This window comes from Centrocercus urophasianus, unplaced genomic scaffold, assembly GCF_019232065.1.
Source record: "Centrocercus urophasianus isolate 14NV4802_14NV808 unplaced genomic scaffold, USGS_Curo_1.0 seq_11, whole genome shotgun sequence".
Lineage (NCBI taxonomy): Eukaryota > Metazoa > Chordata > Aves > Galliformes > Phasianidae > Centrocercus > Centrocercus urophasianus.
In genome coordinates this window covers 49,557,368-49,572,300 of record NW_024884253.1, presented here as the reverse complement: position 1 = coordinate 49,572,300, position 14,933 = coordinate 49,557,368, and the positions used below count along the sequence as shown (strand labels likewise).

General features: G+C 38.6%; 1 protein-coding gene across 1 annotated transcript in view; it reads left to right on the top strand.

Moving 5' to 3' along the window:
* PIEZO2 (piezo type mechanosensitive ion channel component 2) overlaps nucleotides 1-14,933 on the top strand; it is a 236,754-nt gene that overhangs the window by 99,605 nt on the left and 122,216 nt on the right. Inside the window, exon 5 of the mRNA XM_042839118.1 lies at nucleotides 3,894-4,056. Within this exon, the coding sequence (XP_042695052.1) occupies nucleotides 3,894-4,056 (163 nt within the window). The remainder of the gene's footprint in view (nucleotides 1-3,893; nucleotides 4,057-14,933) is intronic.

The window sequence follows — 14,933 nt, the reverse complement described above, 5'->3', positions numbered from 1 at the left end:
ATGTTCCATACAGTAGGTTGTACAGCATGCAGTGAATGGCTTTGGAGGAACTTGTGAAACTATGATAAAAAATATTTTTTAATACTTTTGAACAAGTATTCAGTATAAGATCAGGCTTTTTACAAGGCTTTGTTAGGATAATCAGCATTATCATTTCACATAAAGTTAACATTACAGTATGTTGCAGATAGATACTGAGCTAATCTGAATTCTCTTTAAGACAGGATTTTTCCCAACATCTTTGTTCTTAAGAAAATACTAAATATTTGGAGTTCAAAGATTATTGGTGTTCATTCTTTGTGTGAAGTTGTTTGGGTTTTGTTCTCTTTGGTGTTATACATATTGCTTTCTACATGTTTTACTGTGTACTTTATTCCATTGAAGTCACTGCATTTTTAATTCTAATAGCTCTGGGGTTGTGCTGCTTTTATTCTGCAAATCTGAAATAGCAAGGAAAATACCATTCCTAAGAAGTGAAATTGAACCACATAATGCAGCATCAATGTTTCATAGTTAACTAAAGCTTTGTGTATTCAGTAGAAAAATGAGTAACTCTAATTTGTGAGGAACCGTTATTCTGGAAAGCATAAAAATATGTAACTATTTTCAGAAAACTCAAATGCTACTTCAGGAGCATCAAGGACAACTATTTTGATTAAATAATGCTCACTTCAGTCCTCCAATGCATTTGTATTCTCTCTGACTGTGTATATGAAATAGGAGTTTTATTCTGTATGTCCACAGCTAACTATATTCTCTGTTGACATGACAGAATAGTTTCACACAGTTGCAGAGGAGCTCTTGCAATCCTAGTCTTAGTCATTCTTCCTTGTCTTAAGAATTGTGTAAGTTTCAGTCGAGGTATCTATTGCAATTAAGCTCTCCTTGTAGGAAAATTTTGTTGTCTAAGTGAGTAAACAATGCTGTACTATGTCTACGCCCAGTTCATTTTACTCTGATTCTTGAAGTGATTCCCTAGAGTTTCCCTAGGAGATCTCTGGAATTGGTTTACTGTGTTTCCGGTTTAATTCCATCACAAGAGAGCTTCCTTTGGAGGGACAAGCACAATGTGTAGACTGTTATCAAATGCTAAGTCTGACCATGTGTGAATGCATAAATAAAGTGAGAAATGTTTGTGGAATTATTGCAGTATTTACCTTTTTCTTTTTTTGTCCTGCCAGAGATAACAAATGGGAATAACTGATTTTTGGTTTAGCTGATGCTATGAAAAGCTGGGTAGTAAATTGTTTGGGGTCAAATGAAGCAGTATATTTCTCTGCTTTGCAGGAGAATATACATTTCTCCATTTTCAAGTGAACTTTTGTTTCCTCTTTAATTATCACACTGAGATCAATTTGTTTTCCTTTTCATGGGGAGCTGAGGACAGTGTGCATTTGTGAATGGTTCTGGTGAATAAGCTATTCATTTGCAGGGTTTCTCCCTGTTCTGTGGTTAGTATCACTGCTCAGTATCACTCTCTATAGCCAGCTTGAGCCGCACATTACATCTTTCACAACAACACAACTTAATGATTTATTTTGAAAAATCAAAGACACTTGGTTTGGGTTAGTGGAAAGAAATGTGAGCCATGACAGAGGTGGTGCTCCTGCAGGGTCGTCTTGTTCTGGGGGTGCTGAAAGAGGAGGACGACCCAGTCTGGCTCCGCAGGAGTACAGTGTGAGCAGGGAGAACATGGTACACCTCAGCAGTGCTGGTTATGAAGGCTCTTAACTTGTTTGTGAGGGAGTGGTTGAAGACAACTGACTTGTCCCTTAAGTTCAGATGTGGTGCAAAACTAATTTTTATTGGGACCCCATGCCTGCATACAGAAAAAATCCGTATGTAGGAGTATTACATATATACGATCATTTTTCAATATGACACAAGCAAATATGTATTTTTCTAAAACTAACGCTGCTTTCAGTTTTTTTGAACTTATTCTAAAAAAAAAAATACCCATGTGATACTTTTCAGAATCAAGAATTCAGATTTTGTTGGCACGTGTTTAGGAAAACAGCCTTAATAGGCGGCTTGTAGGATAGCAGTTGGGATATGTGCAGCTAATTCATTGTTATGGTTGTGAATCCTGGGTACGTTGTTGTTGGGAGTTTGTTTTATTAGAAGTGTACTTTTTATTACTTCCTGCCAAAGGAGATGCTGTAAAGTAAGTGCCTTCATGAGGTGATCTTTGGTGTCAGAACTGCAATGCTGCAGAATGAACTCCCATGCCAAGACTGTATTTTCTGTAACATTAAACAGATTGGCTGTCCTGTCATGCACCAGATTACTCTGTGGCACATTTTCCTTGAAACAGCAGCGCAGGAAAACATACAAGCAGTCCATTGAGGACTTAGCCACCTCATTCTTTTACAAACTTTTCAGTTACTTAATTTTTTTCCCTGCTTCAGTACTGCCTGATGCTGTTAATGAAACATTTTGAAGCCACTTAGCTGCTAGAATGTGTGACTGTAACAGTAAAGAGCATCCAAGGAAGAAGTTTCTTGTTTGTAGAGTTGAAGTTTCCCTTCATTTACAAGGAAGTGCTGGGTCAGCAGTAGTGATGGCAAAAATGGAAATGTAGGATATTGGATTTAGATGAAGCAGGCCAGCAAGATTCCTGATAGCGGTCATGTCCTAATCACATCAGAGGCTTTTTAGGTACTTCAGATCTGCTAGCAGGATGACAAATTTAAAACGTTGCAGATAACTCCTTCACACATAGCTTTTTTTTTTTTTAAGGCTTCAAAGCTGCTAACAGTAAAGAAAGGACAGAAGGGCTATCTTTTTTTTTTTTTTTTTTTTTTTTTTAACCTCTAACATAAACTATCAAGATTTTATACTTTGGTAGCATGCGATGAAGAACTAGTCTAACCCACTCACCTAAACTCAAGGAGCTATACAGATGATTCATCTGTCCTCAGAAATGATTACAGAAACAAAGGCCTAAAAAATCTGTTAAAATCAGAACTGCGTTAATGTCGTGATTGGCAGGTATACTTTGAATTCATTAAAGTTACAACATCTCATTAATAAAACTTAGAAGGCTATATCCTCTCATTAATGAAAGCTATAAGTTCAGTAAGTACTTGCAGCAGCTTAACAAACCGTTCATTGTGCCACTAAATCTGAATCCAAGTTCTCCGTTTTAACAGTGAACCAAATTCAAACACTGTGTCCAAACCCTTAAGCTCATATTTTCCAGCATAAACAATTAAATCTACATAGCAGAATAGTGATATTCCCTTTGTAGATAAAATTCATACGGAGGAGTACAAAGGTTTTCATGGTAGGGAGCTAGTTGATTCTCTTTAATTAATATTTAAATATTAGTACTTAAGTACGCATATTAAATACCGGAAAAGATATTCAGAAGGTTTGTTTGAATAAAAGATATTAACATATTAAAATACTGACAGAATGAGGCATGTTAAAACATTGCAGACCTTTCCAACCATGTCACCCTTCAAGGATGACTGGAACTCCATCTTGGTGGAGCTGGATGCTGTTGTCTTTGCCAATGATGTCTATAAAGAGATTGCCATTTACATACATAGCTCTCCTAGGAACTCGCGTGAAATGTTTCTTGTATGTGTTGCTCACCATGAAATCAATTCAGACTTAGGTTAATCAAAATATGAAGTATCAGCAAAATATGATGATGTGAGCTCCCAGCGAATAATCACTTATTCTGTATTTCTGCAAAGCAAAAACAGCTCTGTCTAGAGCTCTTGGTCCTCCTCATATTCCCGGAATTCTGAATCTTTCTTACAATTGGGTTTTGGGGGTTTTTCTTTGCCTTGAGCTAACTTTCTGTTCCAATCGAAAACGTCCTTACAAGTAACAAATGTTTTTTTGTTCTTTTTTTTTTATTTATTTTTTTTCATCTCATGCAGTGTGAAAGGAGCAGATGCTGGCAACGTGATCAGACTATTTGTACCAGACATCGGGATGTTCATTGCGAGCCTGACAATATGGCTCCTCTGCCGCAACATGGTTCAGAAGGCAATAAGCGAGGATGCGGTGCAGTGCAACGCGCAGTTTGAAAATGAGGAAATGGTATCAAATACTCATTTTTGTCTGTACTGCTTATAGCTGATACTGAACTTTGGCATTCTTGTTGGGAGTTGTATCCTGAATTAGTCTGATGAGCATGGAATATGCTAAGTATACTTACAAACAGGAAACTAAACACTTAATTTTGAAGTGGAAAAGCTACTGTTGTCTACAGAAAACAGAGCAGAATATGAAAACTGGTAGTTTTGCTGAATTTTCAAATTGTTTTGAATTAACAGGTAGGCTGACCACTGTGTGTTTCTTCACCAGGGTTTCTAATTAAGTCTGGAAAGGATTTTTGCTACATACATTGCTCAGCCTTTTAGTTAGTGCCCACATTTCCAAACTTGGTTTAAAGAACAGCAGAATCTAAGTAATGATCAGAAATGACTCTTAGCAGAAGTGCGGAGAGACTGCGCATTATGTTCGGGAAGGGAATTATCTAAAGCAGTAGTTATGCAAACAGTCGAGTAAGCTTGATGATAGTTCTTGGGAATGATGCAGCTGGAATTATTGTTGTGTTTGCTGTATGTTTTACTAGTGGGAAGAATGGCAGAGATCGTGAACACAGAAAATTCCACATATAAAGGGAAACAATTTTATAATACAAAAAGCCGTAATGGGAATTTAGCCCAGGGTACAGAGAAATTCCCAGTATCAGTCTTGACATGTTTTTTATCAGACTGTCTAGCATGCCTTGTGTCTCATTTTCAACCTTGTTTTACATATGGAGGAAATGTCTTTTTCTTTACCCTCAAAACTCCAGTTTTAAGGGAGAAAGTTGCAAGTTGCTCATTGCAAAAAGAAACCGCACTTTAAAAGTGGGTAAAGCATTGAGGAGATCAGCTGTCCACTTTGGTGTTAGAGGGAGAAAAATTTCTGTGTGATTCTCTGTTGTCTGGTTCGTGGTATTGCCATAAGCTAGTTGAGTTTCTAGCCCAAGAAAGATCAGTACCAGGACTGTGCTTTACATCCAGTTGCTTGCCATTTCTTACATGCTCTCCAGGCAGCTGAGGGTTGCCTGAAGATTACACCCATTTATTACACACTGAAGAATACATCGGCCTCAGTGTCATATGAATACACACGGTTCTGCCATGTCTCTGGGAAGCCAGTTTTACCTGCTTTAAATCTGCTTTATCTCTGGAGCTGTGCAGAATGGATTTAGCAGCTGGAATCTAGGACTGCAAGGGGAGAAACTAGAAGCATTAAGAAAAGTTGCTAATTGTTAGATTTTGTGTTCAATCTGTCTTTACTAAAAGTAATATTTTACCAAAGTGGGCTCTAATAAACTTCTCTGAAGCCCTTGGCCTCCTGGATAAAAAATGTGTTTGCATATGCATAAAATAGGAGTAATGTAATAGCAGAAGCTCGGAAGAAAGACAAAAGAACATGCTGAGGTTCCTCTGAATCTATATGATAGTGTTTAAATATTAACTTTTTGGTTAGTTCAGAGCCTAGAGTCTGGGCAGGAGAAGGGAGCTCAGTCTCATGGAAACAAGGGATGCTGTCTGCCAAGCACGGCTCAATAGATCTGCCTGGAATGCAAGAAAAAAAAACTGAGCTAACCAGCAGTGATCACATAGAACAGAGGGCAGCTTTAAATTGCATGTGTCATGGACTCGTGGCTAACTCAAGGCATTCCACTGATACAATTAAAGGTACCAGAATAATCCACAAAGGAAGAGTAGAGGTGAGAAGAAAGAGAAAACTTTGACTGCAAAGGGACACTGATACCAGGCAAATGGAAATCTGCATAAATATATTTCACTTCTTCGCATCAAAACCCAGGAAATATTATTTCTATTCTGTGGGCTGTATGCATTATAGATTATTTAGTGAACATTGCAGCTGTGTTTAGATATAGTGGCACCAAATACTTCACCACAGCTGATGTTTTTTTTTTTTTTAAGTGTAATACATACTGTCATGTGAGGTGATCCCCAGTGTTTTGAGGAATTCTGATCTTCACAGCTGAAATTATGGATTTACATCGGAATAACCTGCTTGTTTTTAAAGATGAATTAAAATGGAGAGTGGAAAATTAAATACACGTTAAACACATATTTTCCAAACTTCAACTTTCTCTTTGTAGGTGTCTGCATATAACATCCTGGAATCATTTCTGCTAGTTAGGAGGCTGCAGAAGCAGCTGAATCTGCTAGGAATTGGCAGGACTGTAAGGAACCTAATGCATATGCAGAGCATGCAGCCGAGTGTCTGAATTTGGAAAAATATTGGCATGGTCTGAAATGACTCCAATCGTGTGGGTTTTACAAGATAATTTTCAATTCCTCTTTGATAAAGCCCTCTGAAAAAAGCGAAAACTAAATGAAAAGTTGACTTCAGCGTTATCTAATTGACGCTTGTTTTGCCATGGCTCTGTACTGGTACGGTAACTCTATTGAATTAGAAAATACAAAATGAGTTAAAGAAATAAGTGCCCTACAAACAAACGCTTCAGGAGAACTGTTGAGCTTGGTACTGTGCCTCTAAGGGAAATAGTCCTGGGTTTATTAGAACAACTCCACAGCCAATTAGAGAGTTGAAGAGCTTATGCTGAGAGTTCCTGCCACCACTTGTCAGAGATTTATTAAAAATGCATATGCTGATTTAAACCGATTCAACAGATCCATAAATGACGTTTAAGAAAGGCAAAGTGCAAGGTGTTGCATTTAGGTCAAGAGAATACCAGATAGAAGTACAGATGGGGAGAAAAACTGCTTGAGAGCAACCATGCGGAGAAGGTCATAGGGCTCTTGATGGGCATGACCTAGCAATGTGCTCTTGCAGCTGGGAAGGCCAACTATATCCTAGGCTGCATCAAAAGAGGGGTGGCCAGCAGGGAGAGGGAGAGGACTGTTCCTGTCTGCTCTGCCCTTGTGAGAGCCCATCTGGAGTGTAGTGTCCAGGCCGGGGCCCCCAGTACAGAAGGGATGCAGAGCTGTTGGAGTAAGTCCAGAAGAGAGCCATGAAGATGATCAGAGGGCTAGAGCACCTCTCCTATGAAGAATAGCTGAGGGAATTGAGCTAGATCAGCTTGGAGAAGAGAAAGCTTTGGGGAGACCTCATCATGACTTGCCAGTATTTGAAGGGTACTTACTGACTTTTTACACACTCTGATAGTGACAGGATAAGGGAGTGTGACTTTAAGCTAACAGAGCATAGATTTAGGTTAGATGTTAGGAAGGAAGTTTTTACCCAGAGGGCGGTGAGGCGCTGGAATAGGTTGCCAAGTGAGATTGTGGATGCCCCATCTCTGGAGGCATTCAAGTCCAGGTTGGAGGGGATCTTGGGCAGCTTTATCTGGTGTGTGACAGCTCTGCATGTAACAGGAAGCTTGAAACTAGATGATATTTTAGGTTCCCTTTAACATCATAAGCCATCATATGATAAGAGAGGTAGTTTTTTGGATTGACAGGTAGCCCTAAACATCATGAAATGGGCACTTTGACTTCTAGGAAAAACAGAGAATTTATCTTACATCTTCACCTTTTTGCATGAACTTATTTGAGGAATTCTCAGACATCTGTGCTTTTGGGGAGCATGGAATACCTTGGAAATAGGCTAAATTAAAAAAAAAGGAAGAGTAGCATATCTACTCCTTCTGAATTCTAAATACAAGAAAGCCTGTTCAGTGATAATTTCAGTAGTTCTGAAAGTGACCTTTTCAAAGCTCTGTATGAATGCATCATGTTTCAATTTTTATCTGGAGATGGTGGAAAAATTGCCTGGAGTTGAGTAGCAGTTTGTGTACATAGCTGTGGCAGTAGCATCCAGCAATGTGTGTCTGTAGAGCACAGTGGATCAAATCGCTCATGGATTAGCTGCAACTCAAGATGAGAAAAAGTATCAGAATCCGAATTAAGGACAGCAAGGATTCATTGAAAAATGGATGTCCTTCTTCATTACATTGCATCCAACTTTAAGAGAAACAGATCTTCATCAGAAAAGTGTATTCTACAGAACAGAACTGGGGATAGGAGGTTGGAAGGCAGTAAGAGACTCTCAATTATTTGTAAGTAACGCTGCCCCAGGAATAAGCAAAGAGTGTGGTTTTAATTAACAGTGAGTCATGAAGTAGGAAGGTCTGCCAGATACCAGGCTGCAGTCCAACTCATTACCACCCCTAAATGGTTGCACACTTGGAGCAAACGTGTCTGCAGGCCTTTTTTATTAGGGCTCAGAAAATTTAAAGCAGGTGAATTCAGCTGGAGAAGGGCCCAGATTGCAAATGCTGAAAAGCACAATGCCAGTCACAAGGTGTAAAAGGTGGAAGAAAATGAGAGAGAACAGTTAACTTCCAGCTGCAGCTGAAAGTATGACATTTTTTATTTGATGCAGATGGTGGTTTAAATGCCAGAATGCAGATGCAGTATATACAGTCTGATAGGTTTTAGAAAGGAAGTAGCTTTTTCTCGTGACTGTTGCCTGATATTGTAATTGACAGGGTAAAAATATCCTTGTGAGATTGTGTAACTTCATCTTTACAAGAGGTGTTGATGTTAAGTGAAATAAACAGTTGCAGTCTTCAGTGCAGCTTCCTCCAAGGCCCTTGCTGCCTTGTTTGTTTGAGCTTGTTTCTCATTGACGCTCTTCAGAAAAATGAAGCTGCTTACTTTGTCTGTATCTCAGCTTCTGTGTCTCTTAGCAAACTGCTCAGTTTCTTAACTTTGACTTTCTAATAATCAGGCTGATAGGCTGGGGCTGTCTGTCATACGCTTACATCAGGCAGGTAGTCCATTTAGAGCTCTCTTTTGATTCAAGTCTCCGAGTGCAAATGCAACATATGCAGGACAGTTCAGACAAGCTCTGAGTTATACACATCCCGCGCTTTGTCTAAGGTCCATTTAGACCCTTATCCTGGAAATAGCTGGTACCTTGTGTATTACCACAATAAGCAAGTTAACGATAACTTTTTCCCCATCTCCTATATTGCTTTTTATCTTGATCTCTCCTAGTGAGAGACTGGCTTTAATCCTAAAACATATGGTTTCATATGCCTTCCAAAAATGTTGTTGTTAATTATAGCTACTCTGTATAGTCTTGTTAAACATATAATTATCCAGTCCCTTTTTAATAGCTCATTAATTTCTTGGCTTCAGCAGTGTCATGAAGCAAGGACTTCCACAACTTAATAACTGCTCTCTGATTTGATTTTAAATTTAACACCTTTTAATTTTATGGAAGGTCTCTTGTATTACATGTTGTAAAACAGCATGAGATAGTATAAGGAAAATCAAGTTATTTATTATCTTACATATTCATCTTTCAGAAGGTAAGCAATCCCTGTTCTTTTTTTTATTCATTTCTTTGGTCATTTTCATTATTTTGCCTTGAAACAGCTAATGTTCTCTTGAGCTACAGGGGATATCAATGCCCCAGCATTTCAGATAAATGATCTAAATAATGGTATGATTACAATCCTTATAAGAGTCAGAGGATTTGGATAGGGTGAATCTACTAATGCATCATCTACTTGGACAACCTGTGTAATGAGCAGAACTAATTCAGACTAAGGCCCACTCTGGGAAGGATGAGTTTTCACATTCCTTGTAGTTGCTCACACCTGCAGGTCTCCTTTGAATTGTTTACAGTGGTGCTCATGACCTTGTCTAGATGACTGTCCTGTTTTCCGGGGATGAGCCTAGTTTTCCTGACTTTATTGCTTTGTGTTTATGTTACTCTTCATCTAATGTTATTTAACAGTATCAAACATTCACCTGGCTTGACCATCTGGCTCCGACTTCTGTAGACATATTCCCACCTGCAATTTAGGCTTCTTCAGTGTCTGCTTTTCTTCAGAGATGGTAAATAAGCATATCAAGATGCTACAGGTAATAAAGAGGGAAACAGAGAGAGGTAATGAATATCTTGGTTTCTTTTTTATCTTCATGAAGACACCTCTTTTTGTATTTTCATCTTTCACCTCACCCCTCTTTTCTTTCTTTTTTTTTTTTCCCTTCATGTTTATTTAAGATGACATTTGCTCACTTTTTCTAATAGATTACAAACACTTCTTTGATTTTGACCTCTGAACAACTGTCCAAACCCAGTTGGTCCTTGTGTGCTTCGGATGTGGTGAGAGTAAGATGTAACACCTTATTTATGTGGTTTAAGAAGAGTACCCTTATCTCTTTGCCTGCAGCCTTTGTAGTAGTGAAGTTTGCCAGACCTTACTCTGCCTCCCTCAGTAACAATTCTAATGCATCTTGTCTTAACCGGGGTCAGAAGTTTACAAGTTACATTAGCTTCTTTGTTTGATGCACATGTATTTGGATAAGTCTTAACACAAATACGCAATTACACTACAGCAGTGCCTCAGCGAGATAATGTTACATAGTGCAATACATTATGTATTACCAAATGCTGTTAGCCTGTTTAGCATGAAACTTCAGCATGCACCTGCCCTGGTTTGGTTAGAAACAAGGCAGATGTGTAATGAAATTCTTCTTGTGACAGCTCTCCTCTGGTCTTTTTGGTTTTCTCTTAACAATCTTCAGTTCCAAGTTTGGAGATGCAGTATTGTAAACCAGGAGAGAAAAATATTAGAATATTAATTCCTTTATCAGCCTAAGATATGAATAACACAATCCAAGAAAGGATCTAAATTTGCTTTCCTACTATTTCAGGCAGCTGTATTCCCTCTGGAAGACAGGAAGCCACGTCTTAAAACAGGGCCATTTTTCTTTGTCTCACTGCTCCTGACAAGACCCTGTTCTGGAGTTTCATGGGGTTTTTTGTGTTTTTTTTTTGTTTGTTTGTTTTACTGGTGGTTAGAAATCCTCTGATTTAGGTTCCACACATATTCCTGACTGCATTATATTATTTTGTTTTTGTGCACTTTTGATTCAGAATCATTTCTTCTCCAGCATTTATTTCCCTGATATTTTGAAAGCAAATGTATATATATACATCTTTGATGCTTGTTTTGCAAGATGAAAGAAGTGAAGCAATTTTGTATCTTTTTATAGATTAGATAGTCTGTTCTCCCATTCATCACAGTAGTCTGTGGCTCTGTAGGGCAGTACTGGAGAAGTACCCAGGCTACTTCCATGTGAGCTGAGGCAATACTGCAATAATCATGGCACTCCGGTAGGGCTATTTATCATACTTCTCAGCATGATGGATAATGGTACAATGTGTGTACTCCTTCATCCAGGAATTACTCCATATGGGTGCTATGCAGCTTCACATATCTGCACTAGCTTATTTAGAGTTCGTACTGAATTGTGCCTTGTAGTTATAACCCAAGCCTTCCTATTTCCTTTTCACTAAAAACCGTGTTTAATCATCTCAGGCCAAACCACCAAACTCTGCCTGTGACTTCCTCTCTCTTTTGCATTTGGCTTATATGTCTGACAGCTTTTTGAAGTTGAAATGTGAAACTCTATTTCCATATTCACTAAGTGAGTCTTGTGCTGAAATCACTTGATGTTTGCTCAGGTGCAGTAGGTACACTGGAAGTGAAACCATCTTTGGCCTTCTCAGTACAATATCTATTGTATACAGGATTTAATGATTTTGACTTCCTGCTTCATAACTGTGCTTTTTTTTTTTTTTCTCTTTTTTCTTTTTTCATTTTCTCTGAATCTCTGAATGCCTTTGTCCCTAAATGCTTCCAGTGTATACCCTGATCATTTTTTAGTGTAACAAATGACTCTTTCCTACAGCATATTTTACTCTTGAATTGCACACAGTTCCTTCTGTCAAAACCTGCAGATGTATTGAAAGTTGTTTTTGATGTCAGAAGTCTTCCAATTTTATGTAGTATTTAGGCATTTAACCCAAGATTTAGAATGCTTTAGACCAGTCAGAGATAAAATTCTTCATTAAGATTATAGGATTTGAAGTTGATTTAGGACTTTTCTTCTTGGTATAATCAGTTTTAGAATGCTGTTCGAATTCCAAAAGGCCTCTTTATTCTTAACCTTACACCTAGCAAAGTTACTTGCTTATTGCAATTGTTACACGTTTGATTAGCTCTGCTTATTTAGTAGGCCTTTCCTCTGAAATTAGTGCAGAACTGACTGTGAGTGTAAAGTGCTGAGTCTGGAGGGTGGGTTTCTTTTGCAGCCTGGGCTGGTAATCTGCAGCCCTACCTCCTCTCTGCTCGTGTAGAGAAAGGTTCTGTAGACTCATCTGTTCTCTTTTGAGCACATCTATCTCATACTAGCTGATCTTAAAGAAGATGCTCTTGCTAGATAGCTCTGTTTCCATACAGTTCAAGTTGAATGACAGGAACTGTCATTATGAAAGTTTCTGTATCTGTTCTGGGGTTGGAAAAGCGGACAGATACTGCCTCTCATATGCTGGACGTTTTGTAAGAACTGGAGTTCTCCACTTTCTTGAGAAATTGGAAATGCAATAAATGAATACCTTAGTGTGGTTTAGTATTGACTGAAGGTTAAACCTGCAATCATTTATATCCCATTAAGGGTTTGCAGTTCCTTTGATGGTAAAACAAATAGCACTTAAATTTCTCTTCCAGCTTTTGTACTCACAGATGGATCTGTCTAGAGAATATTGTGTTACTCCAGTTAATTTTTCTACATGCTTCTATACCCATTTTCAGGGTATATTTACAGATACTGCTTCTAATAGTAGGTTTGTGATGAATTCCTCCTACTCCTGTAACTATCTAATTTCTAAAAATAAGGAGCTTTTTGGTAAAAAAGAAAAAGAAGAAGAAGAAGGAGAAAAAGAAAAAACGGCTTTTTTTCTTTTTTTTATGCCTGAAAGTAGAATTCAGCCATGTTCTGATATGGTCCATCTCGACAGAGCTCACCAACTCTCTTCAGTTAAAGGTTACAAAGTAGTTACAGGGTAAGGCTGCGATGGAGGGGGCCCAGGAAAGGTTCAGGCTCCAGGCAGTAGCTCCCTGTCAGGACAAACTCTGAAGCCTTAATGACAAGTAAGGGACAACACGTGTGTGCATAAGGCGTTCTGCTCCTCCAGAGGTTGTTCACAGTTTCTTTCACAGAGGCACTGTGTAGAGTGCAACCAGGGGACAGTCAGGTTGCCCGAGAGTAAGGCACTGCCAGGAATGTTGGAATGCTTGTTTTGTTTGTTGTGTTGGTTTTTTTTTGCCATCTTGGGTGTCACTGCTCGATGTGGTTTAACCTGGCTGTAGCTCAGCACCACATAGCCATTCGCTCACACCTCCCAGTGGGACAGGGGCAAATTGGATTAAAGATAAAAGTGTGAGAACATGTAGGTTGAGATAAAGGCAGTTTAATAAGAAAGGGAAAAAAACTAGAATTAAAAAACAAAACAAAACAAAAAAACAAACCAGAAGATATGATGCACAGTGCAGTTTGCATTTCTGCCACCAGTAATCCACCTGAAAAACAGTGTCATCTCATCACTGACTTGGATAATGAGGCTTGTCACATCATCTCTCAATAACTCTTTTTAAATTCTCACATAATCTACAGATAAATAGAGCTGACATAGCAGGATCCATTTAACTTTTATTAAAAGTTCTAGAAGCAACACATTAGAAAAAGTTGGCAAAATTCACCTGTGTGTTTTCCTCAGTTTTATTTTTCATGTACTCGCTCCTCTATGTCAGTTTCCTGGTACTGGCTGGGAGGAAATGTCAAAACGCTGCAAAAGAAACTATTTGTACAGCATTTATCAGCCAACAGGAAGGAGGAAGCACCTGAACTCTTATGAGAATTTACACCTGTGAGCCTAGCAACACATACTTTAGAGGTGTTAATAACGCATTGCATTCACAGGCATGGGATTTGCACTCACTGGGAGATACTGATGTATCCTTAGTTGTAACAGGGCTGGTTAGTTAAATTGTGTTGCTCTTGTTCGGATTTTTGATGCATTGTGTTCATTTCCTTTGTAGAATTGAAAAGTCAATAAACGAGCAAATTTGCATTCACAGACACAATAGCAGTAAGCATAGGTGCAAAGCAAGGAAAATTCTGAAGCAAGAATGGGCTTTTGGTTGGATTTAGAGCTTCCTGTTAGTAAATATATCTCTGGGACTAGAGGATATCTTTATGCAGCAGTGTTTATACTGTACCAGATGAAACATGTAAAAGTCAGATGTTAATAAACCAACCCTCAAAGTAGCTAATGGACATTCTGGCCCTGGCCTCAATAGTAGCTGCCATAGCTGCCACAGAGGCAATACTGTTTCCTTGCCTGTACTCTCCCTCAATTTCGCAGTTTAAAAAAACGTTTTACAATAAGTACTCCTGGGACTTCCACACGATTGCTGAAAAACCTAAACTGCATTTAGTCTGTTTATAAAAAGTCCTGGGGCCCTGCTCCGCAGAGCAAAGGTCATGGAAACACATGTTTATGACTTTACAAATGCTCTATACTCCTTGAATGGAGAAATTTATTTGATTTAATCAGCATCCACAGGGATCCTGTAATTGCATAATAAGTAATTTATTATGGAAGTAAAAGTATTTTTCTAACTGTAGCCTATGTAGCATGGGTTTGTAGCTTTGGACTAATCCACACAGTAAAAAGAGCTTTGCAAAACCGTCTGACTGGAGGAATGGTGTTCTGTGATGAGTGTGTACTTGCATGGCTATTTAACCATCAGAAAGTGTTATAACAACATGCACATTATCACCATGCTGAATGTAAGAACTGTTCACTGTTTGCGTGCCTTTGGCAATTTGAAGTGTTTGGCATGAAAAACTGGAAAGCCGTCCCAGCTTACCCCATTGGTTTGAGGTAGACATGAGAGTGGGATAACTCAAAGTTTGTCTCCTTGATATACACTGGAACGTGGCCTTTCAGCTACTTCAGGAAAGGAACATGGCCTTTCAGCTCCTTCACTTCACCTTGGATACCAAAGTACAAACAGATATGTTTGTACACAGAATGTCAAACCTGTAGTTGCT